Source organism: Lotus japonicus, chromosome 6 (assembly GCF_012489685.1).
Source record: "Lotus japonicus ecotype B-129 chromosome 6, LjGifu_v1.2".
NCBI lineage: Eukaryota > Viridiplantae > Streptophyta > Magnoliopsida > Fabales > Fabaceae > Lotus > Lotus japonicus.
In genome coordinates this window covers 58,726,319-58,754,127 of record NC_080046.1, presented here as the reverse complement: position 1 = coordinate 58,754,127, position 27,809 = coordinate 58,726,319, and the positions used below count along the sequence as shown (strand labels likewise).

Here is a 27,809-nt window from a genome sequence, read left to right as displayed (position 1 = left end):
TCACAATAGAAGGGACCACAGCCTTTTCAGGAATAATGTTTACACTTATAACTTAAAATAACGAAATACAATGCATATCAATTAGGTGCAACTCGTTAAATCATATACTAAAATAATTCTCTCAATTTATCTTAAAGAAACCTATACAACTTATTCATGCGAGAACTATTAATTGCAGAACATGTCGCCCTGTTTTTACTTCTTCAGCGTGCTTTCTGAAGTGCAATCAGCTTTCTCAGATCTGTGACCTGAGCTCGGAGTTAACCAATCCAGGAAGGAAATGGTTATTTAGATCGAACAGGTCAAACAGGGAACTCATTTGCATACCAAAAACACTTGGGAACAAAGATTTATATGAACAATTGAAAATTCAGTGGGCGAGACAAATATTGATATGAACAGGTGAACAATTCAGTAGCACCTAACAACCATGAGCTATAAAGCCTCATTAGGTATTGAATTTCTAGCTTCAGAAGCAGGTGAGAATAAAAAATCAATATTCCTATAAAAAAATAAAACTGCGTGCAGAGAGGTCCTAAATACTCTCGCCCAGCCAGATTCCAGAATGTATCTTCCCACCTGGTTAATGTTGCAAAATTAGCCACCCAAGCCAATTCAGAGGAATTTAGATTAGCTACTTATATTTTCAGTTGCTTTTGTGTCATCTGCAGTGTCCTTGCTTCTGTCTCCTTCAGTTTCACTTCCCGTTTGAGTTGGCTCAGAGGTTTCAATACTTGGGTCAGGGTTCTTGTCGGGTGATACTGATGGCTCAGCAGCCATCTGTTCATCCTTTGTAGATGGCAGTGATGATGAATCAGCTGCATCAGGATCATTGTTTCCGGATGCTGTCTCAGGTTCTCCGTTCAGAGGGACATCAGAAGGGGGATCATTGTTTCCTGATGCTGTCTCAGGTTCTCCGTTCAGAGGAACATCAGAAGGGTCATTGGCATCTGAAGACTCCCTCCATTCAACCCACTCAACTGGTTTATCAGTTCCACCAGGTTCTGATTTCGGTCCTACTTCCGGAGAAGATGTTGCAGTGTCGGCTAAGTCCTCATCGTCACCAGCAACAACATTATCATCTGCACTGGCATTGTTAGCACCTTCCTCAGCATTAGGTGATGGAGAAGCAAGGGAGCCAGTCGAACGTTCATTGGCTTCTCGATCTCTCTCCTCCTCAAAAGCAAACCAGTTGGAATTTGTGAAAAGAGACCCGCTGCTTGTGCCAGGACATGTAAGGGAGTATATTGAAGGAGCGTAAGAAACTTCATAACAGATACCAGGCATAAGAGTTCAATTTGAAGTGAACCGACACATGAATGATCGAGACAGAGACACAGCATTTACCTTTCATGGTCATCTCCCAAACGCAAAGAAGATATCACAACTTCAGCAGATTCATCATCAAAATAGACATCCTGCCAGAATACATAATATCAGATGTTTTATTATGATCACGAATCATATATCAACCAAAACACTAAAGAAATATCACAACTGATCAAGTCATTAAGACAAACAAGAGAAATCAAAACTAAATAAATAAGATAAACACATGAATATATGATGTGACTGTAGACTTGGCTGAAAGCACCCTTAAACAAGGTATGACACAATTGACAGCCTATGCTCCAGATATTGATGTGAGAAGATATGTATGTGATGTAATAGTGAGACAACCTCTCCAATATGCTGGTGAAGCAATAATCACATGCAATAATATTAATACTTTAACCATCTTAGACAAATTGCTTTACAAAGAAAATTTATCCAAGTATTAACTTCTACAGGTTCAATTATATATTCATTTTCACCCCAAATTCAAGAAGACTCCGAATAAATATCTGAGAGGAAATAAGAGTATACCTCATCATCTCGTTCAAGAGAACCATGAACCTGAAACACAAATTTGAAGATCAGGAATCAAGAACCAATGACTACAACTAATATTGACACAAAATCATGATAAGCAACAGCATCAAACCAATCCCATAAACAAAACATAATCAAAGAATTAAACAACCAAAGTTTAAATCAGCCATCAAGAACTTAACTTTCTATATAAAATAAATGACAAGAATGATGAGTAAAAGATCAACTTGGCAATTACTGGAGAAATTTTGCCTACAAGGAAGCAGCTGGTTTTAATAGAATTTCAGAATATATTGTATCTATAAAAGCACCTGGAAGCCAAGCAAATTTCAAAAAAGCTGGCAAAACTATGTATTAGAGTATGGAAAGCATATGATGTTGCAAATTTGAAGGTTGTCTTTATTACCAAACAGAAGATTTCAAATTTTACATCTTTAGAACTTCCTTAACAAAGTATTAGAGTATATTAGTTAATACACATTAGTTGTGTGCTGACATGGCAGCTAGGACTGTTAGTCAGTTAGAGATTCAGTTATGGAATAACTGAATCGCACTCTCTCTCTTCTCTGTTAGGAATAGCTTGTAGAACAAGCTTAGTTTTCTTCTATAAATATCTTAGAGTGTATCTTGTATCAATCACCAAAAATCAAATACAATTCAGTTACACTTTTCAGTTTCTCTCTAGTTCTTAACATGGTATCGAGAGCGAGGTACGATCCTTGAGGACTCTTCCTCTGTTTTCTCTTCTTCTTCTTCATCGCCATGGCTGATGAAGATCCTGCAACTCCAGTTCCTGTTTCGGTGGCTGCACCGTTGAGTTCATCAACACTGGTTCACAAGCTCACGCTGAAGCTTGATGATTCCAACTTCCTCTCGCGGAAACAACACGTTGAAGGAATCGTCAGAACTCATCGCTTGCAGAGTTTCCTCGTGGATCCACAGATTCCACCGCGATTTCTCAGTGAAGAGGATCGCATCGCTGCAGCGGAGAATCCTGCGTATCTTGTTTGGGAGCAACAGGATTCAGCGCTCTTCACATGGCTCCTCTCTTCTCTGTCACCGACAGTTCTTCCTACGGTGGTCAGCTGCTCACAATCGTGGGAAGTGTGGGCGACTGTGCTCGATTTCTTCCAAGCACAGTCGCTAGCTCAGTCCACGCAACTTCGATCTGAGTTACGCTCGATTTCCAAAGGATCGAAGACTTGCTCTGAGTATCTGAAGCGGATTAAGTCGATCGTGAACGCGTTGATCTCGATTGGAGATCCTGTGACGTATCGCGAGCATCTTGAGGCACTCTTTGATGGATTACCAGAAGATTACAGTCACTTGATGACGATTGTCTACAATCGCGAGTCACCGTGTTCGATTTCTCAGGCAGAAGCTATGGTGATCGCGCATGAAGCGCGCTTGGAGCGTACGCGCACGCTTCAACTCCAAGTAGCTCCGCCATCTCCTCTTCTGACGCATGCGGTTGCTCCACCGCCGTCGACTCAGAGTGCACCACCACTGGCGACACCTGCAGCGTCGTCTCCGGTGACTACACCTCCTTCACAACCGGTTTTGCCAGAAGCTCACTATGCTGCTAGTACTGTTGATTCTTCGCACGCTTCAGATGATCGTGGTAGATCCAGTGACTCTCGAGGCTATGGAGATCGTGGATCTTACAATAACTATGGAGGACGTGGTGGACGCTCGAATCGTGGAGGTCGCGGTGGTGATAGATCTGTTCAGTGTCAGATCTGTCATAAGTTTGGTCATGATGCTAGCACCTGCTATCATCGAGGCAATACCTCTTCTTCATCCAATGCTTCTTCACAACCTGCAATGCCTCCACAGGCTGCTTTGGCCTCACTTCTTGGCTTCAACACATCCTTTGGGATGTTTCCTCAGTTTGGATATTCACCATTTCGAGGAATGTCTCCTTTTGGTTCACCAACACAGTTTGGTGCTCCCTTTGCTGCTCCAGGTTATGGCACTGGGATTCATAATCCTTACAGTGCATTGATGCCTCCATCTGCATTTGGTTATGCACCTTCCACTCCTTTTGGCATGTATCCTAGAACTCCTGCTTCTCAGCCAAGGGCACCGCAAGCTATGCTGACTGGGCCACTCTCCTCAGGCCAACCTGCTACCTTAGGAACTTGGTTTCCTGATTCTGGAGCCACTCATCATGTCACTCATGATGCTTCAGCTCTCTCAGACAGTGTTTCTCTTGCTGGAACTGATCAGATACTCATGGGAAATGGTCAAGGTTTGGCCATCAAATCTGTTGGTTCTGCTTTCTTTCCCTCTCCTTATAATACTACTACAACTCTTGCTCTTAAAAACTTACTGCTTGTTCCTGATATTACTAAGAACCTAGTTAGTGTCAGTAAGTTTGCACAAGATAATGGTGTATTCTTTGAGTTTCACCCCTTTCATTGTGTTGTTAAATCACAGGACACTTTTAAGGTTCTTCTTCATGGCTCACTTGGAAAGGATGGCTTGTACTTCTTTAATGGCATGCACTCTTCCTCATTCCTCAAGAATCTTCCACCTGTTCCTGTTCCTTCTGTTTTTACTGTTTCTCAGTCCATACCTAATGTATCACATGCTAGTGAATTCCCTTCTAGTATTGTATCTAGTCATAGTCCTGATGACTTATGGCATAATAGACTAGGGCATCCTCATCATGAGGCTCTGCAAACTGCTCTTTCTACTTGTAAGATTTCAAATACCTAATAAAGCAAGGTTTCATGTTTGTCATTCTTGTTGTGTTGCTAAGTCTCATAGATTACCATCTTCTTCTTCCAAAACTGTTTATGATGCACCTTTGCAATTGATTTTTGCTGATCTATGGGGACCTGCCTCTGTTGAATCCTCTAGTGGCTGTCTTTATTTTTTGACATGTGTAGATGCTTTTTCAAGGTTTACATGGATCTATCCTATCAAGAGGAAATCAGAAACCTCTTCTGTTTTTCTTCAATTTCAGAAAATGGCTGAACTAAGATTTGGAACAAAAGTAAAGTCTGTACAAACTGATGGGGGAACTGAATTCAAACCTTTAATCCCACAATTTACTCAATTAGGAATAGATCATAGACTTACTTGTCCTCACACACACCATCAAAATGGTAGTGTGGAGAGAAAGCATCGTCATATAGTTGAAACTGGTTTATCTTTGTTGGCCTGTGCTAATATGCCTACCCAATATTGGGATCATGCCTTTCTTACAGCTACCTTTCTTATCAATAGACTACCAACACCTGTCTTAGATAATCTCAGTCCTTATCATAAGTTGTTTAAAATTCCAGCTGATTATTCTATTCTAAGGGTGTTTGGGAGTGCATGCTATCCTCACTTAAGGCCTTACAATCCTTCCAAGTTGGAGCTTAGGTCCAAAGAGTGTGTTTTTCTTGGATATTCATCCTCACATCAAGGCTATAAGTGTTTAGCTAGTGATGGAAAGATATACATCTCTAAAGATGTCAAGTTTAATGAGTTTTCCTTTCCTTACAGCAAGTTGTTTTCTTCACCTGATTCTAACTCTTGCTCTTTTGGTATTTCTTCTACAATACCATTGGTTTCTGCTGAGCACCACTTGCCTTCTCAAGTTCATCAGCAGCCTCACAACTCAGGGGTGACTACTCCTCTTGGACAGCCTTCTTTCTCAGATGTTGGTTCTGCAACCTCAGCTAACACCATGCCTGCTTTGGAGTCCATTACAAGGTCTCAGATTTCTGGTAGCTCAGCCTCTCCTGCTCCAGCAGTGAGCTCCCCTGTTTCTTCACCAACACATGCTCCTGGAAACATTCATCCCATGCAAACTCGAGCAAAGTCAGGGATTGTTATGCCTAGGCTTCATCCTACACTCTTACTCACTCAAATGGAACCAACTACAACCAAGCAAGCATTGAAGGATCCCAAGTGGTTGAAGGCAATGCAAGCTGAGTATGATGCCTTACTTGCCAATAATACATGGACTTTGGTGCCTCTTCCATCTCATAGAAAGGCAATTGGATGCAAATGGGTGTATAGGATTAAAGAAAATCCAGATGGCTCTATCAATAGATACAAGGCCAGACTTGTGGCTAAGGGGTATGACCAAGTTGAGGGTTTTGATTATGCAGAAACATTCTCCCCAGTAGTGAAGCCAGTTACTATAAGATTAATTCTTTCCTTGGCTGTCACAAAGCACTGGCATATCCATCAATTGGATGTGAACAATGCCTTCCTCCATGGGGCTCTTCAAGAGGAAGTCTACATGCTTCAACCTCCTGGTTTTCAACAGCAAGATAAAAGCTTAGTTTGTAAGCTTAACAAGGCTTTGTATGGCCTTAAGCAAGCCCCTAGGGCCTGGTTTGAAAAGCTAAGGTCAGCCTTAGTCAAATATGGTTTCAAATCCAGCTGTTGTGATCCTTCTCTTTTCACCTATCACACTACTTCTTGCTGCATTTATGTCTTGGTCTATGTAGATGACATAATTATAACTGGGAATTCCCTTCCCTTGGTCCAGAAAATAGTGACACAACTTGATTCTGAGTTTGCCTTGAAGCAATTGGGAAAACTGGACTACTTCCTAGGTGTTCAAGTTCATCATCTTCAGGATAGGTCTCTTCTTCTCACTCAAACAAAATATATTGGGGATCTCTTGGAAAGAGCTGAAATGGCTGATGCTAAACCAATCTCTACACCTATGGTTAGTGGAGCAAAACTGAGCAAGTATGGTGCTAATTACTTTGCTAATCCAACTCTTTACAGGTCCATAGTTGGAGCATTGCAATATGCAACTCTCACTAGACCAGAAATTAGCTATTCAGTTAATAAGGTCTGTCAATTCCTCAGCCAGCCTCTTGAAGAGCATTGGAAGGCTGTAAAAAGGATCCTTAGGTACCTCAAAGGGACTATGCACCATGGTCTGCATATTAGACCTTGTTCTCTTTCTTCACCAGCCTCTTTGGTGGCCTTTTGTGATGCAGATTGGGGTTCAGACCCTGATGATCGGCGGTCCACATCTGGTTCTTGTATTTTCTTTGGTCCTAATCTAGTCTCATAGGCCTCTAAAAAGCAAACTCTTGTTGCCAGATCAAGTACAGAGGCTGAGTACAGAAGCCTTGCTAATACTTCTGCAGAATTGCTATGGATCCAATCTTTGCTGCATGAGCTTCAAGTTCCATTCACTACACCACAAATTCTGTGTGATAACATGGGAGCAGTTGCCTTAACTCATAACCCTGTGCTCCATACTCGTACAAAACACATGGAGTTAGATATATTTTTTGTTCGTGAGAAGGTCATCAATCAATCCCTTAAAGTTCATCATGTGCCCTCCATTGATCAAGTTGCAGATATCTTCACCACATGGAGTTAGATATATTTTTTGTTCGTGAGAAGGTCATCAATCAATCCCTTAAAGTTCATCATGTGCCCTCCATTGATCAAGTTGCAGATATCTTCACCAAGGGTTTATCACCTACTCGGTTTGAAGACCTTAGGAACAAACTCAATGTGGCTGAAAAACAAGTTTCTCACCCACCTTGAGTTTGAGGGGGTGTATTAGAGTATTTTAGTTAATACACATTAGTTGTGTGCTGACATGGCAGTTAGGACTGTTAGTCAGTTAGAGATTCAGTTATGGAATAACTGAATCGCACTCACTCTCTTCTCTGTTAAGAATAGCTTGTAGAACAAGCTTAGTTTTCTTCTATAAATATCTTAGAGTGTATCTTGTATCAATCACCAAAAATCAAATACAATTCAGTTACACTTTTCAGTTTCTCTCTAGTTCTTAACACACAGACTAGCCGTTCTATTCTCAGTTAAATTGGTAGGTATTTTCCAGTCGTCATGAAGAAAACGATTTTAAAAGTGTTAACAGGCAGCAATAAATTCCAATCTAAATTGGTAAAGTAATCCTCCAATAAATCTCAATGAAATTTTCCAAATGTTGTTCATCCGTTCAGACTGATAAAATATAACCCTATAAAATGCACAATACAGGTGCTCCCCATGAAGGGGACTGTACCTCTTCCATGTCTTCATTATTGTAAATGCCATAACGGAAAGCCTGGCTTAAGTTATTTGCTAGGGCTGCAACATCATAGTCCCGATCCTGATAATCATCCTCGTCACTATCTCTAGTCCTGTCATGCAATGCTGTTGGTCTCCTGTAACATCAATTAATTTAAAATCATCAGAAGTGTCTATTAAAACAAACAAAACCACATGTTATGACCTATACAGAAGATGTCCATTAAAGAGGTATAATCACTCCAAAGTTGCCTCAAAATATCATAATACAAACAATAATAAGAAAATTTCAATAATAGAAGTCAAGATCAGGCTCCAACTCAATCGTGTTGCTTCAAAGCATGTAACAAGCATTTACCACAAGTCCACAACTCATCCAATTCTGTTCTGTCCCACAGGTTAGGAACCCAAGAAATGGGTTCTGAGTTTACAAAGAGGTTTGAGGAAAACAGTTAAAAGAAAGAATGCTTCTTATTGGACATAGAATTACACAAAAACGGCCAAAGAAGATAATTCTCCTTCTGAGGGTTTTCCCTCTTTCTATAAGAAAGGTAATGTTCAGTTCCCTAAAAGATAACAAATCAGAATCCCCTTGCCCCCTCTTTTCTTCCACCTTAACTTTTACATAAGCTAATTATTTAAGCTAAATTTCCTAAGATAGCTCTGTGTACCACCTTTTCTACCTTCTCCAATTCAAGTCAATTTCTTAAGCACTTTTAACCAACCAAATATCTATTCTTCTAACTAACCAAATAATTGATTTAATTATAATTTAATACTATCAAGCCATATCAGAAGAAAAGAGTGACAAAAAGTGACTGGTATTCTCCAAGCATAAAATGCAAAACCAACCCACGATACAAGGGAAGGGTTTGGCAATCTAAGCTTAGCAGGCTTTTAATAGTTATATTAGAATTATCTTAAAATTAGAATTCAGTTCTATCATAGTTGCCATAAAATTTTCTAAAATATCCCAATAAAATATCCATACAATTATAATTGAAGTATGCAATCAACAATTCAGTAGTTTCATCAGCAAGGATGATGGGAAGTCAATCTGTCAATGTAGTTTCTTTAAGAAGGAAAAATAGATCATTCATCAAGCTATATTATGATAATTAATGGAGAATGGAATGAAGTGAAACAGGATGCAATAGAATGGAGGGGAATAGGTCAGATCGGAATAAATTTACCATTACATTGTTTGAATTTTTCGATGATGGAATCGAGAAAAAAGATTGATTCCACCCCATACACCCCAAATTGCAGATGAAAAAATTGGGAGCTATTTGACAGAATGGAATGTATTGCATCATATTATAAACAATCCAAGTAATAGAACAATTATTATTCTATTCCACTACATTCAACCCGGTTCACAAATCCAAACAAAGCCTCAATTCCAGTAATATTCTAGATGTCGATTATTAGAAGAGAAAAGTACAAGATGAAGGATCATCCTACAAAAAATGAAAGAATAAAACAAGATGAAAAGAACACAGCACAACATTTCTTTAATCACTCCGCAAGACAAGAAAACCCATAAAAAAACCCTGTGGCAGGAAGGAAACCATGAGATATTGCTGGTAAAGAAATACAACATACCCACACGCCCATTGATAGACATTTTCCACAGTATTTCGGCTTGATAGGACATTCATGTACCAATCTGTCCATTCACTATTGCCCTGAAGATTTTAACAAAAAAAATTGAAAATGAGCTTCAAGATTATGGACTGAACTTCTAACATTTATTATATTCAAATATAATATCAAAACAGCTGGCAATTACTAACTGGGAAAAGAAAAAATTGACCATATTAGAGTAGAGTACACATTACTCTGATTAAGAAGTTAGTTACTGTTAGTAGTATAGTTAATATTTGAGTTAGTTACATTCTGTTAGAATGAGCTGTCAATACAGCTGTCATGTGAGCTGTCATTACAGCTGTCACATAACTGATTCTGTTAGAGTTGGTAGCTTGCTTAGCAAGCCTTGTATTCTCTATAAATACTGAGATCACTCATTGTAATCTTTAGCTTTTCAATAATGAAATTCAGTTACATATCTTAGAGAGTTTAACATGGTATCAAGAGCGCTGAACGATCCTTGGGATCTTTCTCTCTGATTTTTCTCGCTTTTTCCTCTTCTTCTTCATCATCGCCATGGCTGATGAAGCTTCTGCAGCTGCAACTCCAGTTCCGCTTGCGGTTGCTCAACCGCAACTGAGTTCTACTTCTCTAGTTCACAAGCTTATTCTGAAGCTTGATGATTCTAACTTCCTTTCATGGAAGCAGCACGTTGAAGGCATCGTGCGCACGCACAGGTTGCAGAGCTTTCTTGCTCATCCAAAGATTCCACCTCGCTGGCTCAGTGAGGATGATCGCGTGAATGCAGTGGAAAATCCTGCATATCAGATCTGGGAACAACAAGATTCTGCACTGTTTACATGGCTTCTCTCGTCTCTTTCTCCATCAGTGCTTCCAACCGTGGTCAACTGCACTCAGTCTTGGCAGATTTGGGAAGCAGTGCTCGACTTCTTCCAAGCACAATCGCTTGCTCAATCCACGCAACTACGTTCCGAGTTGCGATCGATAACCAAGGGCTCGAAGACTTCATCGGAGTTTCTCAAGAGAATCAAGTCCATTGTGAACGCGCTTGTCTCCATCGGAGATCCAGTTACCTATCGCGAGCACCTTGAGGCTATTTTCGACGGTCTTCCTGAGGATTACAGTCATCTCTTGACTGTAATCTACAATCGCGATGATCGCTGCTCGATCTCGCATGTTGAATCCATGGTTATCGCGCATGAAGCGCGCCTTGAGCGTTCTCGTACTCGTCAGATGAGTGCAAATCCTCCGTCAGCGCTTCTCGCTCAGGCTGCGCCACCGCCAACGCCTCCAGCGCCGCCATCGCCAGCGCCGACACCATCGTCGACTGTCTCTACACAGTCGACTGCATCCTCAGAAGCTAACTATGCTTCTAGTGCTGTCAACAACTCTTACGATGATCGATCTTATGATAATCGTGGTGGATATGATGATTCTCGTTCTCGCGGTGGTTATGGTGGTAGATCTGGTGGTCGTAACTCTCGTGGTGGAAGAAACGGTAATCGCAGTGGTGTTCAATGCCAGATCTGTTACAAGTATGGCCATGATGCTAGCATCTGCTATCATCGTGGTTCATCAGGATCCAGTGGCTCGTTTGGTATGCAATCTTCTGGTTATGGCATGCCTATGCCTATGCATCCACAAATGCTCCCACACTTTGGATTCTCACCTTTCTATGGTGTTCCACAATTTGGAAATCCTACTCAGTTTGGTAATTCTCAGTTTGGACATTATTAGAGTATATAGGTGATATGAAAATATTGGTTATGCTTAGTGTGTGTGTGCCAGCTGGAATGCCAGCTGGCACATATTAGAGTATATAGGTGATATGAAAATATTGGTTATGCTTAGTGTGTGTGTGCCAGCTGGAATGCCAGCTGGACACAGTTGTTAATTCTGTTTTGAACAGCTGTCAATTCTGTTAGAGGAACAGCTGTCAATTCTGTTAGAGGTTGTTACCATTCAGTTAGAGTTAGCTTAGCTGTTAGTTTAGCTTGTAGAGCAAGCTTCTTCAATCCTATATAAGGATTCAATCCTCATTGTATCGGTTAACAATTCATAGTGAATATTTCATATGCAAATCTTTTTCTCTTTCTCTGGTTTTCCTATTATGGTATCAAGAGCCTAAGATCCATGGCTATGGATGCTTCATCTCCTTCCTTACCTTCTTCTTCTTCTTCTACAAACACTCTCTCTCAAGCGTTTTCTCACAAATTGAGCATCAAGCTCGATGACTCCAATTTCTATTCATGGAAACAACAAGTGGAAGGGGTCATCAGATCACACAAGCTTCAGAAATTTGTGCAAGATCCACCTCTGATTCCTGAGAAGTTCTTGACTGATGCAGATAGGATCACAGAGAATGTGAATCCTGCATTCTCAGATTGGGAGCAACAAGATTCACTCCTCTTCACATGGCTTCTCTCTACTCTTTCACCTTCAATTCTTCCAAATGTGATTCAGTGTGTGCACTCCTGGCAGATTTGGGAAGAAATTCACTCATTCTTCAATGCAAAATCACGTGCTCAGTCAACACAGTTGAGGAATGAACTGAAGAACATCACAAAAGGTACAAAAACTGCTTTTGAGTTTCTGCAAAGAATCAAGACAATTGTGAATACTCTTGCTTCAATTGGAGAACCTGTCACCTTTCGTGATCATCTAGAAGCGATTTTCGATGGTCTCTCAGAAGAATACAGTGCTTTGATGACTGTTATCTACAATCAAACCACCTATTACACAATCTCTGAAGTGGAAGCCATGGTGATCTCTCATGAAGCGCGGTTTGACAGGATGCGGAAGAAGAAACTCGCAGAAACCACTCCTTCGGTGTTTCTGACGCAAGCGACAGCGCCGTCTGCGTCTTCTACAACACCGGCGCCGCCGCCACAAGCTTTGTGGACTCAGCCTGCTCCGGCGCCGCCGCCACCAGCGACGCAACCTCCAGCGACAGCTGTCGCTCCTTTCCAGCCAGTCGATGCTGCTGTTGACTCTGGTTATGGGAATCGCGATGATCAAAATCGCAATTCTGGAAACTATGGCAGAGGACGCGGGCGCGGAAGAGGACGCAATGTCCAGTGCACTTACTGCAACAAATGGGGCCATGATGCAGCTTCTTGTTGGTCGCGTCCCTCAGGAGTTAGTCCTCATGCTAATTCCAGTACCAATTCTGGTCAATCTGGGAATTTTGGTCAGAATTACCCTGCTCCTGGTGTCAATTTAGGGTTTCCTTCAATGCAATTTGGGGGTTTTCCCTCTATGGCCAATTTTGGGTTTTCTCCTTATGCTTCGTGTAATTCAGTGTTTCCTCAGTATGGTTCAGGTGCTATTCAACCTTCTGGCATGCCTCAATGGCCTCCTTGGTGTATTCCACAAATGCCTTATCCACAAGCTGCTGGAATGCAATTTGCTCGTCCTTGGACTCCTCAGGGTCAGTTCTCAGCACCTTCTGCTCCATCACCTCAATTTCCTAGGCCACCACAGCAACAAGTCTCTACTGGAATGCTTCCTCAGGCCATGTTAGCTACTGTTCCTACACAGAATTCATCACAGATAGCTTGGTGCCCTGACTCTGGAGCCACTCACCATGTGACTAACAATCCAGGCATTTTTGTGGATCATATTCCATCACCAACACAGGATCAGCTTCTGGTGGGAAATGGTCAAGGACTGCCAATCCAGTCTATAGGTTCAGCCACTCTTCCTTCTTCTTTTAATCCTACAGCTAGTTTAATTCTTAAAAAGCTTCTTCTTGTGCCTTCTATAACTAAAAATCTTGTTAGTGTTAGTCGTTTTGCTCGTGATAATAATGTTTTCTTCACTTTTCATGCCAATCATTGTTGTGTTCGTCATCAGGACACTTATGAGCTTCTTCTCACTGGTGCTGTTGGAGATGATGGTCTATACTACTTTGATGGACCACTCACCAAAGCTAGCTCACAACCTGCTGTCAATGTTTCTTCTCTGTCCTCTTTACATTCTCAGTCTTTGTCAAGGTCTTCACAGGCTTGCTTAGCTTCCAAGTCTGCAGAAAATAAAGCAACTTCTGCTATTAGTTTGCATTCTGCTTCTGTTTCTCCTGTTGTTTCTAGTATAACTCAGTGCAATAATGATGTGCATTCTGTTCCTGTTTCATCTACTGTTTCTGGTTCAGCACATTGTAATAGTGGTAGTAGCATTTCTCTTTATGATTTGTGGCATTCAAGATTAGGTCATCCTCATCATGATGTACTTAAACATACTCTTTCTTTGTGTAATGTTTCTGTTCCAAATAATAAAAGTGTGTTTTCCTTTTGCAAGGCTTGTTGTCTGAGTAAACTTCATAGACTACCTTCTTCTCCTTCTACTGCAGTTTACAATACTCCTTTTGAACTTGTCTTTGCTGATTTGTGGGGACCAGCCTCTCTGGAATCCTCTTGTGGGTTTTTATATTTTCTAACATGTGTTGATGCATGTACTAGATATACTTGGATATTTCCCTTGAAGAGAAAATCAGACACTTGTGCTACTTTTATCAATTTTCAAGCTATGGTTGAGTTGCAGTTTGGTCACAAACTTAAGAGTGTCCAAACTGATGGGGGAGGGGAATTTAAACCCTTATCCTCTCATTTTCAGAAGTTGGGAATTATTCATAGACTTACCTGCCCACATACTCACCATCAAAATGGGAGTGTAGAGAGAAAACATAGGCATATAGTTGAAACTGGTTTAGCTTTGTTGTCTCATGCCTCAATGCCTTTGCATTTCTGGGATCATGCTTTTCTTGCTGCCACTTATCTCATAAATAGAATGTCTACAACAACTTTACAAGGTGCAAGTCCTTACTTCAAATTGTATGGTCAACATCCTGATTTTAAGAGTCTAAAGGTCTTTGGGTCAGCTTGCTTTCCTTTTCTTAGACCTTATAATTCTACTAAATTGTCTTTGCATTCCAAAGAGTGTGTGTTTATAGGGTACTCAATTAATCACAAAGGATACAAGTGTTTGGATCAATCTGGTAGAATTTATATCTCTAAAGATGTTCTTTTTCATGAACATCGCTTTCCCTATCCTAGTCTTTTTCCTGATGAGACTACTTCTTCTACCTCAGCTGAGTTTTTCCCTTTATCTACTATCCCTATAGTTTCACACACTACACCACCTGCATTGGCTAGTTCTGGCTTTTCCTCACCAGGTTCAGCTGATTCACCACAACTGCAGCAGCCTCCAAGTGTTACTGTTTCAGCAGATGTTCCTTCTTCATCAGTTTCTGCAGATACTTCCCCAGCATTATCTTCTGCTCATGATCAGCCAGCTGATACTCCTGTTTCAGTGGCTGTTGCAGCTCCTCCAGTGGCTGTTAACAGTCATCCTATGCAAACTAGAGCCAAATCAGGAATTGTCAAGCCAAGGTTACAACCCACTCTGTTACTTACTCACATGGAACCAACTTCTGTCAAGCAAGCTATGAAGGATGCTAAGTGGTATAAGGCAATGCAAGAAGAGTACACAGCTCTTATGAACAATGGTACATGGACTCTTGTTCCTCTACCAACTAACAGAACAGCGGTGGGGTGTAAGTGGATTTTCAGAATCAAAGAGAATCCTGATGGCTCTATCAACAAGTACAAAGCACGGCTGGTGGCTAAAGGCTATAGTCAAGTCCAAGGGTTTGATTATTCTGAGACCTTTTCCCCAGTAGTGAAGCCTATTACAGTGAGACTTATCCTTTCACTTGCTATTTCAAGAGGCTGGCCACTACAACAGCTGGATGTCAACAATGCTTTTCTTAATGGTGTGTTGGAAGAAGAGGTGTACATGGTACAACCTCCTGGTTTTGAGCACAAGGACAAGAATCTGGTCTGCAAGTTGCAAAAGGCCCTTTATGGCCTCAAACAAGCTCCAAGAGCTTGGTTTCATAGGCTGAAAGAGGTTCTCATCAAGTTTGGTTTCCAAGCCAGCAAGTGTGATCCCTCCTTATTCACCTACTATTCCTCACAAGGCTGCATTTACATGCTTGTTTATGTGGATGATATCATCATCACTGGGGCTTCTATGACTCTCATTCAACAACTTACAACTCAACTTCATTCTATTTTTGCTCTAAAACAGCTTGGTCAACTTGACTATTTTTTGGGTGTTCAAGTCACTCATTTGACTAGTGGAAGCTTGCTGCTGAATCAAACTAAGTATATTTCAGACCTTCTCACCAAAGTCAACATGCTTGATGCTGCAGCTATTTCCACTCCTATGCAATGTGGCGTCAAACTCTCCAAACATGAAGGTTCTGTTCTAAAGGATCCTACTGAGTATAGAAGTGTAGTTGGTGCACTTCAATATGCAACCATTACTCGCCCAGAAATCTCATTTGCAGTCAACAAGGTGTGCCAATTTCTGGCACAACCTCATGAGGAGCATTGGAAAGCTGTCAAAAGGATTCTAAGATACCTAAAGGGCACTCTTACTCATGGTGTACTTCTTCAACCATGTTCCATGACCAGGCCTCTCCCTTTGATTGCCTACTGTGATGCTGATTGGGGATCTGACCCTGATGATCGCAGGTCCACATCAGGCTCATGTGTTTTTCTTGGTTCCAATCTTATTTCTTGGACAGCTAAGAAGCAGACTCTGGTTGCAAGGTCAAGCACTGAGGCAGAGTATAGGAGTCTAGCAAATACTACTGCAGAACTGTTATGGGTGCAATCTTTACTCACAGAACTGAAAATTCCCTTTACTACTCCTACAGTTTATTGTGACAACATGAGCACAGTGTTGCTGACTCACAATCCTATTTTGCACACCAGAACTAAGCATATGGAAATGGATATATTTTTTGTAAGAGAGAAGGTTCAGGACAAGAGTCTCCTTGTTCAGCATGTGCCCTCTGAACATCAAAAAGCTGACATCTTCACCAAAGCTCTCTCCCCAACAAGGTTTCTACAGCTCAAGGACAAACTGAATGTAGTTGACAAGCTTCAGCTTTTGTCACCTCCTTCAGTTTGAGGGGGTGTATTAGAGTATATAGGTGATATGAAAATATTGGTTATGCTTAGTGTGTGTGTGCCAGCTGGAATGCCAGCTGGACACAGTTGTTAATTCTGTTTTGAACAGCTGTCAATTCTGTTAGAGGAACAGCTGTCAATTCTGTTAGAGGTTGTTACCATTCAGTTAGAGTTAGCTTAGCTGTTAGTTTAGCTTGTAGAGCAAGCTTCTTCAATCCTATATAAGGATTCAATCCTCATTGTATCGGTTAACAATTCATAGTGAATATTTCATATGCAAATCTTTTTCTCTTTCTCTGGTTTTCCTATTAGACATCTTCCTGGCATGATGTTAGGCCAGTATCCTCAGAATTCAGGCATGAACATGAGCAACTTTGCTCAGTCCTTTGGTCATTCCCCTTATGGTGGTACACAGTGGCATCCTACACCTGCACAATTTCCTGGTGGCAATCCTAGGCCTGCAAATCCTCCAGCCAGAGCTCCACAGGCTATGCTTACTGGTCCTACTACTTCTCCTGCTGCAGCAAATCTCAGCTCCTGGTTTCCTAACTCTGGAGCAACACATCATGTTACCAATGATGCATCTGTGATTTCTGATAGTGTCTCTCTCACTGGTAATGATCACATTCTAATGGGGAATGGACAAGGTTTGCCAATCCACTCTATTGGTTCAGCTTCTTTTCCTTCTCCTTATCACAAAAATACTACACTCACTCTTAGTGATCTTCTTTTAGTTCCTAATATCACAAAGAATCTAGTCAGTGTTAGTAAATTTGCAAAGGATAATAATGTCTATTTTGAGTTTCACTCATCCTATTGTGTTGTGAAATCTCAGGAAACTTCTAGAGTTCTCCTCAAGGGTACTGTTGGTCCAGATGGTCTATACATCTTTGAGGGGATGCATACTCCAACTTTTCCTCCAGCCAGTTCTGTTAAAGCTTCCTCAGTTCCAATTCCAGTTGCTGTTTCCTCTGTTAATACTGCTTCTTTACCTATTTCTAATGTACCTAGTCCTAGTATTTCTACTCATAATACTACCTCTGATGTAACTACTACTTCTTATGCCTTGTGGCACAATAGGCTAGGTCATCCTCATCATGAGGCTTTGCATTCTGCTTTAACTGTTTGTAAGATACCAGTACCTAATAAAGCAAAGTTTTCAGTATGTTCAGCTTGTTGTTTGGCAAAGTCTCACAAATTACCCTCTTCTTCCTCTCATACTGTTTATACTGCACCTCTAGAACTTGTCTTTGCTGATCTATGGGGTCCTGCCTCTACTGTTTCTTCATGTGGATATTCTTATTTTTTGACTTGTGTGGATGCTTATTCTAGGTTCACTTGGATTTTTCCCCTAAGACAAAAATCTGAAACCTATTCTGTTTTTCTTCAGTTTCAAGCCATGGTTGAATTAAAGTTTAGCTTGAAACTGAAATCTGTCCAAACAGATAATGGTACTGAGTTCAAACCTCTTACCTCTCATTTTACCAAACTTGGCATTGTCCATAGGCTCACTTGCCCCTACACACACCATCAAAATGGTAGTGTTGAAAGGAAGCATAGACATATCATAGAAACTGGTTTATCTTTGCTGGCTTATGCTAACATGCCATCCCAATACTGGGATCATGCTTTCTTGGCTGCTGTTTTTCTAATTAATAGGCTTCCTACTGTGGTTTTGGGCAATGAGAGTCCTTATTCTAAGTTGTTTAAGACTCTCCCTGATTATAAGATTCTCAAAGTGTTTGGCTGTGCATGTTACCCTCATTTAAGACCTTACACTCACAACAAGCTCTCCTTGAGGTCTAAGGAATGTGTGTTTATTGGATATTCTTCCTCTCATCAAGGGTACAAATGCATGGACAGTGATGGCAGAATTTTTATCTCTCGAGATGTGATTTTTGATGAAGTAAAGTTTCCTTATCCTGCCATGTTTACCTCCACTGACTCTGACCTCCCAGATAGTGGCATTCTTTCAACAATACCTATTGTTCCAGTTCCAGTTGCTGCTCAGCCTACAACCTCCAATTCAGACTCTGATTTGTCTTCAGGACCTGTCTCTCTGGCTCAGGTTTCTGCACAAGAGCAAGTCCAAGCTTCTCCTGCAGCCTCAGGCACAGCTTCAGCACCCTCTTCTCCTGTTGAGCCTTCACCTCCAGTGGGCAATATTCATCCTATGCAGACAAGAGCAAAATCTGGCATAATCATGCCCAGATTGCATCCAACCTTGCTCCTCACTCAGGCAGAACCTACTACAGCCAAGCAAGCACTCAAAGACCCTAAGTGGTTGGCAGCCATGAAGGCTGAGTATAATGCATTACTATGTAATGATACCTGGACATTGGTTCCTCTACCCAAAGATCGGACACCAATAGGATGCAAATGGGTGTTTAGAGTGAAGGAGAATGCAGATGGTTCTATCAATAGATATAAAGCAAGGCTTGTAGCCAAAGGCTATCATCAAGTGAAGGGTTTTGATTATTCTGAGACATTTTCCCCTGTGGTCAAACCTATTACTATTAGGCTCATTCTTTCTCTTGCAATCACTAAACAGTGGCATATTCATCAGCTTGATGTCAATAATGCCTTTCTCAATGGTGCACTTCAGGAGGAGGTGTACATGACACAACCTTCTGGATTTCAGAATGAGGATAAGACTCTTGTTTGCAAGTTGAACAAAGCTCTCTATGGCCTCAAACAGGCCCCTAGAGCTTGGTTTGAAAGGTTAAAGTCAGCTCTTGTGAAGTATGGCTTCAAACCTAGTAGATGTGACCCCTCTTTGTTCACTTTCCACAATGCAACTTGCAGCATTTACATCCTAGTCTATGTAGATGATATCATCATTACAGGCAACTCTTTGCCTCTTGTGCAGAAAGTGGTTGAGAATCTCAATTCTGAGTTCTCTTTGAAGCAGCTAGGACTGCTAGATTATTTCCTTGGTGTTCAGGTGCATCATCTTCAGGACAGGTCATTATTGTTGACCCAGACAAAGTACATTACTGATCTACTTGAAAGAGCAGATATGGGAGAAGCAAAGGGCATCTCTACTCCTATGGTTGGTGGTGCCAAATTGAGCAAATATGGAGCAGATTACTTTGCTGATCCTACCCTTTACAGATCCATTGTAGGAGCACTTCAATATGCCACCTTAACCAGACCTGAGATAAGCTTTGCTGTGAACAAAGTTTGTCAATTTCTAAGTCAGCCATTGGAAGATCATTGGAAGGCTGTTAAGAGAATATTAAGGTATCTTAAGGGTACTCTTCATCATGGGCTGCATCTTAAGCCTTGTTCTCTTCATTCTCCTGTTTCTCTAGTGGCCTTTTGTGATGCTGATTGGGCATCAGATCCTGATGACAGAAGGTCAACATCAGGATCCTGTGTTTTCTTTGGCCCTAATCTTGTGTCTTGGAGCTCCAAGAAGCAGACCTTAGTGGCTCGTTCCAGTACTGAAGCAGAATACAGAAGCCTAGCCAATACCTCTGCTGAGCTGCTATGGGTTCAGTCACTTTTGCAGGAGTTGCAGATTCCTTTTTCTCCTCCTAAAATCTTTTGTGACAACATGGGTGCAGTGGCTTTGACCCATAATCCAGTTCTACACACCCGCACTAAACACATGGAGCTTGACATCTTCTTTGTGAGGGAAAAAGTTCTCAACAAGTCTCTTTTTGTGCATCACATTCCTTCAGTTGATCAACTGGCAGATCTCTTTACAAAGGCTCTTTCACCTCTTCGTTTTGAAACTCTTCGTGACAAACTCAATGTGATTGAGAAATCCATTTCTCACCCACCTTGAGTTTGAGGGGGCCTATTAGAGTAGAGTACACATTACTCTGATTAAGAAGTTAGTTACTGTTAGTAGTATAGTTAATATTTGAGTTAGTTACATTCTGTTAGAATGAGCTGTCAATACAGCTGTCATGTGAGCTGTCATTACAGCTGTCACATAACTGATTCTGTTAGAGTTGGTAGCTTGCTTAGCAAGCCTTGTATTCTCTATAAATACTGAGATCACTCATTGTAATCTTTAGCTTTTCAATAATGAAATTCAGTTACATATCTTAGAGAGTTTAACAGACCAAGAGATACTAAATAGCATATAGCAATGTACATATTTAGACAATCAATAAACCGACAACAGAAATTGCTGAAGACAAAGTAACAGACCTGCAGATGTTCCTGAATCGCATTGTTGTTATTTCCTAACTGGATAAGTTTGTTTGATACACGGGTTAAGTGCCCAATGCTTCCTATCCTGGGCGGGGATTTACCCTCAGCAGGTATTGTTGGCTGCATGAATATTTTGCAGAGACAAATTAGAAAATTAAAAATATCCATTTATCAAATATTTGTCTGCGGGTGGGACATAGATCGTGTACCTTGTTTGTATCCACTTCCAATGTAACATGCTTTTCTGCTTGGATAATTTTCCCTCCTAAATCACAATCCCGGAGGATATGTTCCCAAAGAGAAGAATTCTTGCTCTCTAAGCATGACATTATAATATTTTCTACATGGTGATGTAGAAAGTTGTTGTATGGGTACCTACACCATTCAAACAGTGTATCAAGGCATGAGATCAAATACCTTTAGCACAAGATAACAGCATAGTTAATTTTTTTTAAAGGAACAGAATAGTTAAACTTACTCAAAGAACAAGTGTATTATTCTTTCTACTGCTCCAAGATCAATCAATTTCTTCTCAGCAGCTTCACTACCAACAGTTATTAAGACTGATATAAACTCTACAATCTGAAAGAGCATATTTTAAGTTAATATTATACAAAGATCAAAATTCTTTCAACACTTCTGAAAATCAAGAATACTGTGACAGTAAATGTTCAAAACTCATCTGCCAATTACCAATAGACTCAAATAGTCAAAAGCAATAAGTCCAATAGTCTGTTTACCTTCAAACGACGTTTTCCAAGAGGTGGTTGTAACTTGCCAAAAGTAGTTAGTAAGAGATTGTCAGCGGAAGAAAAATCTAGAAGTTTGAGTAGATCACCTGCAGGATAAGAGGCAGATCAGCGTTTCTTTTCTCCAGTAGAAACAGTCGCATTATAATTAACAAAAATACAGAACAAGCATGCACGTGCAGACAACACATGGCTACTATTTTTTATCAAACCATAATCACATTTCTAAGTCTGTATTCTCTCTCTTCCCTCCTTTCTTATCTAAAACCTATAATTTCAACAATGTCTAATTTTAACAGGTTATTTGAAGAAAAAAAGTGATGGAGGAAGGCTTACCTAGGCTTTCTAGCATGCCTTCAACAGTCTCGGGATTTGCAGTTACAGCAGATCCGTTAGTTATTTGGCGGTTATAAGTATTATAAGCTCCAAATGCAAATCTCTTAGGGTCTAGCAAGGATATGCATACAGACAAAGAGTTAACAAGAACAGATTTTGGCCTAGAGTCTTCCAGAGCATGTCGGAATAATCTTCCTATAAAGCTGCAAAGAGGATATCAGATATTACACATAGAAAAGGGTGCATAAACTTCAAATTATGAAAAACTGATATAGAATTGCATTTTTAACAAAGAAAAAAATGTATTTGAAAATCTACCTTGGGCTGGATATTTTGGCAGTAAGCCCCGCTGGAGCAAATCGGGTAATGGCACAAAGTGTTTCTGCTGCATTAGCATGCACTTCTGGGGAGTTCTGTAAAAGCCACATCAAAGGAGCGTACACTCAAAATGAATGAATTTTCTGGCCTTCTTAATGTAAACTCAAACTTTTATAACTGAGTTTGGTGCTTTCTTTCATCACTTGATCTCTAATACTTCATTCACACTTTGTTCAACTTTTATATGAAATTCTGATATTATTCCTCAGACAGAATTTTCATAAATAGAAATTTAACCACACAAAGAAATATACATCTTACATCAAATGAAGAAAAACAAGAGGGATAAAACTGCATCAGTCCATAATAGAAAATTATATAATCTTTTTTTTTAAAAGAAGGCAGTGGCCGTCAGAGCATAGAAAATTGTATAGCACCAATGCATATTGAATATTCACATAGTCAATCTTCTTATGCATTCCGTATCAACTACAAAATATTACTTTTTAATATATCCATCCAAATCCTGTAACAGTCTTAATATTTACAAACATTAATATACCAAGATCCTTCAACACAGATTTAGGAAAATCAATAATACTTACTGAAGAGCTGAACTTGTCCACAATCATTTCAAGCACATCAGTGTCTTCAATCCACTGCATAGCATCCACATGATTTACATACATGTGCTCATCCGCACCAATCAACCGTATCAAAACCTGGTTAGAGGAAAAGAGGAATTACTGCTAGAACTAGACACAAAACAATATAAATTGAGCTATTTAGTTTATTGAGCTAAATATACAGCAAAGCATGGAAATAAATTTAGCCAAAAACCAACCTCCATAATAGATGTAATGCCAATCAACTCAACTAGTTTCTTCACAATTTCTTGGTGAGCCTGGATAAACATATCAGGGAATATAACGAAATATGGATCAAATATTATCCAAAATACTTAAACATATTCTAAGGTTAAGATATGATGATAATATGGTATTATGAGGTCTTCCTGAATATTCTAACAATTTTACCTACATATAAAATGAAATTTTATGCAGAAGTATAACACAGTAAAAGGACATCATGTATCATGAAATGCAAAAGTTCAGACCTACATTCTAAACTCATGTCCGGTAGTTTTATTACATTAGACCTCCTACTATACAATTGTACACTAGGAATAAAAAGGACTGCATATGTTGATAGAGATATAGAGTCATTTGATTGTAGTTACTGACAGAGTTGTTACTAACATTCAATTGTAAGTCTGTTGTAGATTGTTTGTAGCTGCTTGTGAAGCAAGCCTTCTCAGACTAGATATATCTGATTGTATCAGTTGTAATTACTAACATTCAGTTGTAAGGCTGTTGTAGATTGTTTGTAGCTGCTTGTGCAGCAAGCCTTCTCAGACTAGATAGATCTGATTGTATCAGTTGTAATCATCAAATCATAATTAAATAGTAATCTCTCTCTCTCTCCAGATTCTTAACAGACTTATGGCACATGGGCACAGACAGAGATAATGGATCAGGGGACAATAACAAGAACATTTTTTCAAGATGAATTGATTAGAATTACTTAAAATAAAATGAATCTTGTCCAGCAATAATCATTTGCACACTACAATTCAATTTGATAAAAACATGCCATGGAAACATATATGTCTCAGAGTGAGAAAAATGAAGATGCTGTGGACTTACTTGAACATATTGCATGAAAGGAACTGTCTTGCGTAGCAACAGGCATACAACTACCTAGCAGCATAGGAAATTAATAAAAACAAGGCCAAGGATGATTTGTAAAAAGAACAAAAATAAAAATAAAAATTATTGGGAAGAAAATTAAACAGACTGCCAATTGTGATTTCAAAGGGGTTCTTGGCCAACTCAACCAGGACCCGTTTTGAGGGAAAATAGTCTTGGAGACAGAAAGCATAAGTAACTATTGAGTTAAAAGGTTTATTTCTAAGCAAGCCCAATTCTGCCCGCCACACCAAAACCTATTCAACAGCATAACCAAAAATGCGGTGAACTTCAAATTTCAATAAATCAGTACCTTGCTAAAATATCCAGCTAGTAGATTACTATGGGAGTGATTTGGCTCCAAAAAGGAGAACAACAAATTCATCAACTGCCAAGAAAGAATGCAGTTAGTTCTACTAAAAATGATTGTCCACTTAAAAGGGTACACAAGTTTGATGCCTTACTTCTTCCTCTTCTGCAAGAGTTTTGAGAATGATATCAACCTCACAAGTAAATATCTCGCAAGCAATAAAAGGAAACCTGTTACAAAACAACAGCAATCTATGTATCAATGCAAATATCCAGCAAACCAGAAACTTAATCAATCTCAACTTGAGCAACCTACTTAAAAGTTCGTTTCTTTTCAGTATCCTCAGGAGCTTCTTCGACAATGTATCGTATTAATTGTTCAACCTGTGCTCTTCCAGATAAGCTGCAATAGAGAATATAAAACTGCATTAAGTGCAAAATGAATCATAATACTAGTGTAATTAACCAATCATATAATATTAAGAGACCGCAGTTAAAAGAAACCAATAAGGGAATAAATTATCCCAAACACGACAGAACAGGGAAAGCAACTAAAAACTACACCATTGTAGTTTTGTTTCTAAGCAGAAACACAACCGTCATAGTGGAAAAAAGAAAGACCATTACAAATTTATAAGGCGACTGTTAAGAGCTTTGCATTCTTGAATAATTTCATCCTCATCAAGTAGTTCCTCCAAAGTAAAATTCTCCCTATCCAAAATGGTCTCCACCTGCAACATAATACACCAAATAAACAATAAAATCTGTCAAGTGTCAACCAGTTGGTATTCAAATTTCATATAAAAATAATGTGATTCTATGGGCTGTTGCTTTAACACACAACCCTGTTCTGCACACCAGAACAAAGCATATGGAGCTTGATATCTTTTTTGTCAGGGAAAAGGTGCTGAATGGCTCTCTCTTTGTTCACCATATTCCTTCTGAAGACCAGCTTGCAGATATTTTTACCAAGGCTCTTTCTCCAACCCGGTTTGAGCTTCTTCGTTCCAAACTCCATGTGGCTAAGAAAATCCTTTCCTCACCACCTTGAGTTTGAGGGGGTCTATTAGAGTACACTATGTAACGTGTAAGAGAAGCTACTGTTAGTTAGCTTGCTGACTGTGTATGCAGTCAGTTATAGGGTTAGTTAGTGTTAGCTGTCATAGTTAGTTATGCTGAGCTGTCATAACAGCTGTCATAACAGAATCAGTTAGGATTGTTAAGCTTGATCAACAAGCTAAGTGCTCTTCTATAAATACTGATGTAATCTCTTGAATCTGTAGCTTTTACAAATCAATGTTAATCAGTTTCTCATTTACAGTTTTCAACAATATCATCTGAAACTATACCCTAGAATTTATAGCTGTAAATTCAAATTTTAATGCAGCTTACCAGATGTCTCAAAAATACTAATTTGAGACATCTCATTCTAATATGGCTATAAAAAAAACAAAAATACACACACACAGAGGTACTTAAAGCTGATTTTCCAATCCTTCCTCATTCAAATAGCCTTAAAACAATGATACTTCCTCATCTCACCCCACCATATGAGCACTAGTAATGTTTACAACCATTCATTTCGCATAGATGGAAATATAAATTATAAGACTTATAACCTCTTAAGAATTTGGGTAAGATCTAACTCTACGCCTAAAGCTAGCTTAAGGATGATGATTGCTCTACCCTTCATAAGGACTATTTCAGCCATAACTCTACTTAGTTTACGACATCAACTCCCCCATGACCAGGGCTGGACATCTACAGCATAAAGTTTGAAGGATTGGGCATACATGAGTGGCCCAATAACAGATCTATTAAGAACTATTTTGATCATATCTCTAGTCCATGTTGGACCTTGAGTGCTCGACATGATCTTACAGTTACATATACAATTGTAACCACCATCATTTGTCACCAAGTCCTGACTATGATTCCTTTAACACATCATTTTTTCAATTATCTTTCTCTGATTCTACTGTGCATTTTCACAGTAACACCTAGAAAAAGTTTAGCATTCAAAATAACTTGAATAAACAACATAGCTGTCAATATACTGTAATCATAAACAATCTCCCTTCAAGAACAATAATGAAAGGGTTTCAAATCAGTGTTATCAAATAGCGGCTATAACGGCGTAGAGGATTTTTGGCTAATCGCGACGCCGCTATTGCCCGCTAGCGCGCTGTTCCCACTATTTCCGCTATTCGCCAATAGCGGGCGAATAGCGGATTTTTGGCTCACAGTGATGGTCCGCAATCGCGATTTGATAACACTGTTTCAAATCCAACTTAACCATGACAAGGGACACGGTCACATGTGTATGCAGAGGAATTGAGCAGCTTTACTGCATTATTTCTTGTTCTCTATGTACCTTTATTTTTCTATCTTGGAGAACATCTCATTCTCCTTATTGATGTACTTTCACTCTTTTTTTCTAATAAACTCGATTTTAAAATGAAGTTTGCTCACATGTGTAAGTTACTAATCAAAGGGTAAGGAAGAAATAAAGATAGCAAAAATTAACTACCAACAAGAAAAATGATATTGGAATATCAAAGAAAATGTTGGAAATGCACAAGGTACATATGAATTGCGGTCTTAGAAACAAATGCCTTCCCAGAAATCATGCGGTAAGGTATTACAGTACATCTGGCAGAGGATAAGTAATCCTCCAAACTATAAATAAAAAAGAACCAAGTCAAAATGGATCAGGACAAAAATCCCTCAAGCAAAACACCAAACTGACGACAAAAATACAATCTTATCTCTATGGAGATATAACACATTTAAAATTATGGGCCTTTCTCTCCAACCTAATACACTATATAACAGCGTCGACTGAGCAGTGTCATAAAACTGCAGTCTACTAATACTGGCAAAACCTTCAACTATAAGCCTGTAAGAATGAAATATTCCCCACCCATTATCTTCCCAAATCTTGAAACAAGAACAGATAGAGATTTCTGCCAAGATCATAGTTGAAGGCAACAAATCGAAGCTCCCCATTTTCACCCTAATGAAAATCATGACCAACTTGGATAGTGGATACACAAACATTAATGGCATTCATCTACCCACAAAAAACCCAAATCCTAAGCCCTCCCCGCTTCTCATTGATCAATTACATACTCCATAAACATCAATAAATCTCAGCCAAAAACAATCACGCCTACCATAAGTTCAACACTGCACCGAGATTTTGACAATTCTCAAACAAATATTACACCAGTGTCCAATACTTGATTTCACAGTAACTACAAACTTGACCAGAACATCGAAATGCGTAACTGTATAATCAAACAGGGATTTGCACATGCACCAATCAAAACTATCGAATTCCAATTAGAGAATTCAAGAACTCACCGGAGATGCAGTGGACAAACCAGCCATACGCCAAAACATGATGAAATGGAATTGAAGGATTCCGAGGAGGATACAGGGGAAATCGAAGACGGATCTGGCAGCAGAGAAACCCTAGCCCCTCGTCGGCAACGAATCAATCGGAGGAGGAAGGAAAACCCTAGAATCGGAAACGATGAAGCGAGTGAGGGAGATCCAATCGAGAGAGAGAGGAATCGAAATCAACCTTCAATCGCGGGAGAAAGATCGTTTACAACAAGTGAATAACGATAACGATGGTGATGGATATTAATATTACACCCATCTTCATATCATCATCATCATATATATATATATATATATATATA

General features: G+C 39.6%; 1 protein-coding gene across 3 annotated transcripts; it reads right to left on the bottom strand.

The window, feature by feature from the left end:
* Window positions 1-336: 336 nt before the first annotated feature.
* LOC130726070 (uncharacterized) lies at window positions 337-27,772 on the bottom strand. 3 transcript variants are annotated; one of them, XM_057577291.1, is made up of 19 exons: window positions 27,466-27,770; window positions 24,727-24,830; window positions 24,416-24,502; window positions 24,255-24,330; window positions 24,104-24,178; window positions 23,749-23,802; window positions 22,887-22,946; window positions 22,648-22,764; window positions 22,043-22,137; window positions 21,725-21,927; window positions 21,380-21,477; window positions 21,118-21,221; window positions 20,849-21,014; window positions 20,637-20,759; window positions 9,487-9,569; window positions 7,877-8,018; window positions 1,867-1,896; window positions 1,348-1,418; window positions 337-1,216 (listed from the first exon to the last, which is right to left on the bottom strand). In XM_057577291.1, exons 1-19 carry the CDS (start codon window positions 27,502-27,504, stop codon window positions 631-633), a joined length of 2,313 nt encoding a protein of 770 aa, XP_057433274.1. In that variant the 5' UTR covers window positions 27,505-27,770; the 3' UTR covers window positions 337-630. The 3 variants fall into 3 exon arrangements, with proteins under 3 accessions (XP_057433274.1, XP_057433275.1, XP_057433276.1); XM_057577293.1 differs by having other exon boundaries at window positions 796-1,265; window positions 27,466-27,772; XM_057577292.1 differs by lacking the exons at window positions 24,255-24,330; window positions 24,416-24,502; window positions 24,727-24,830; window positions 27,466-27,770 and having other exon boundaries at window positions 23,749-23,798; window positions 24,104-24,167.
* Between the last annotated feature and the right edge of the window lie 37 nt (window positions 27,773-27,809).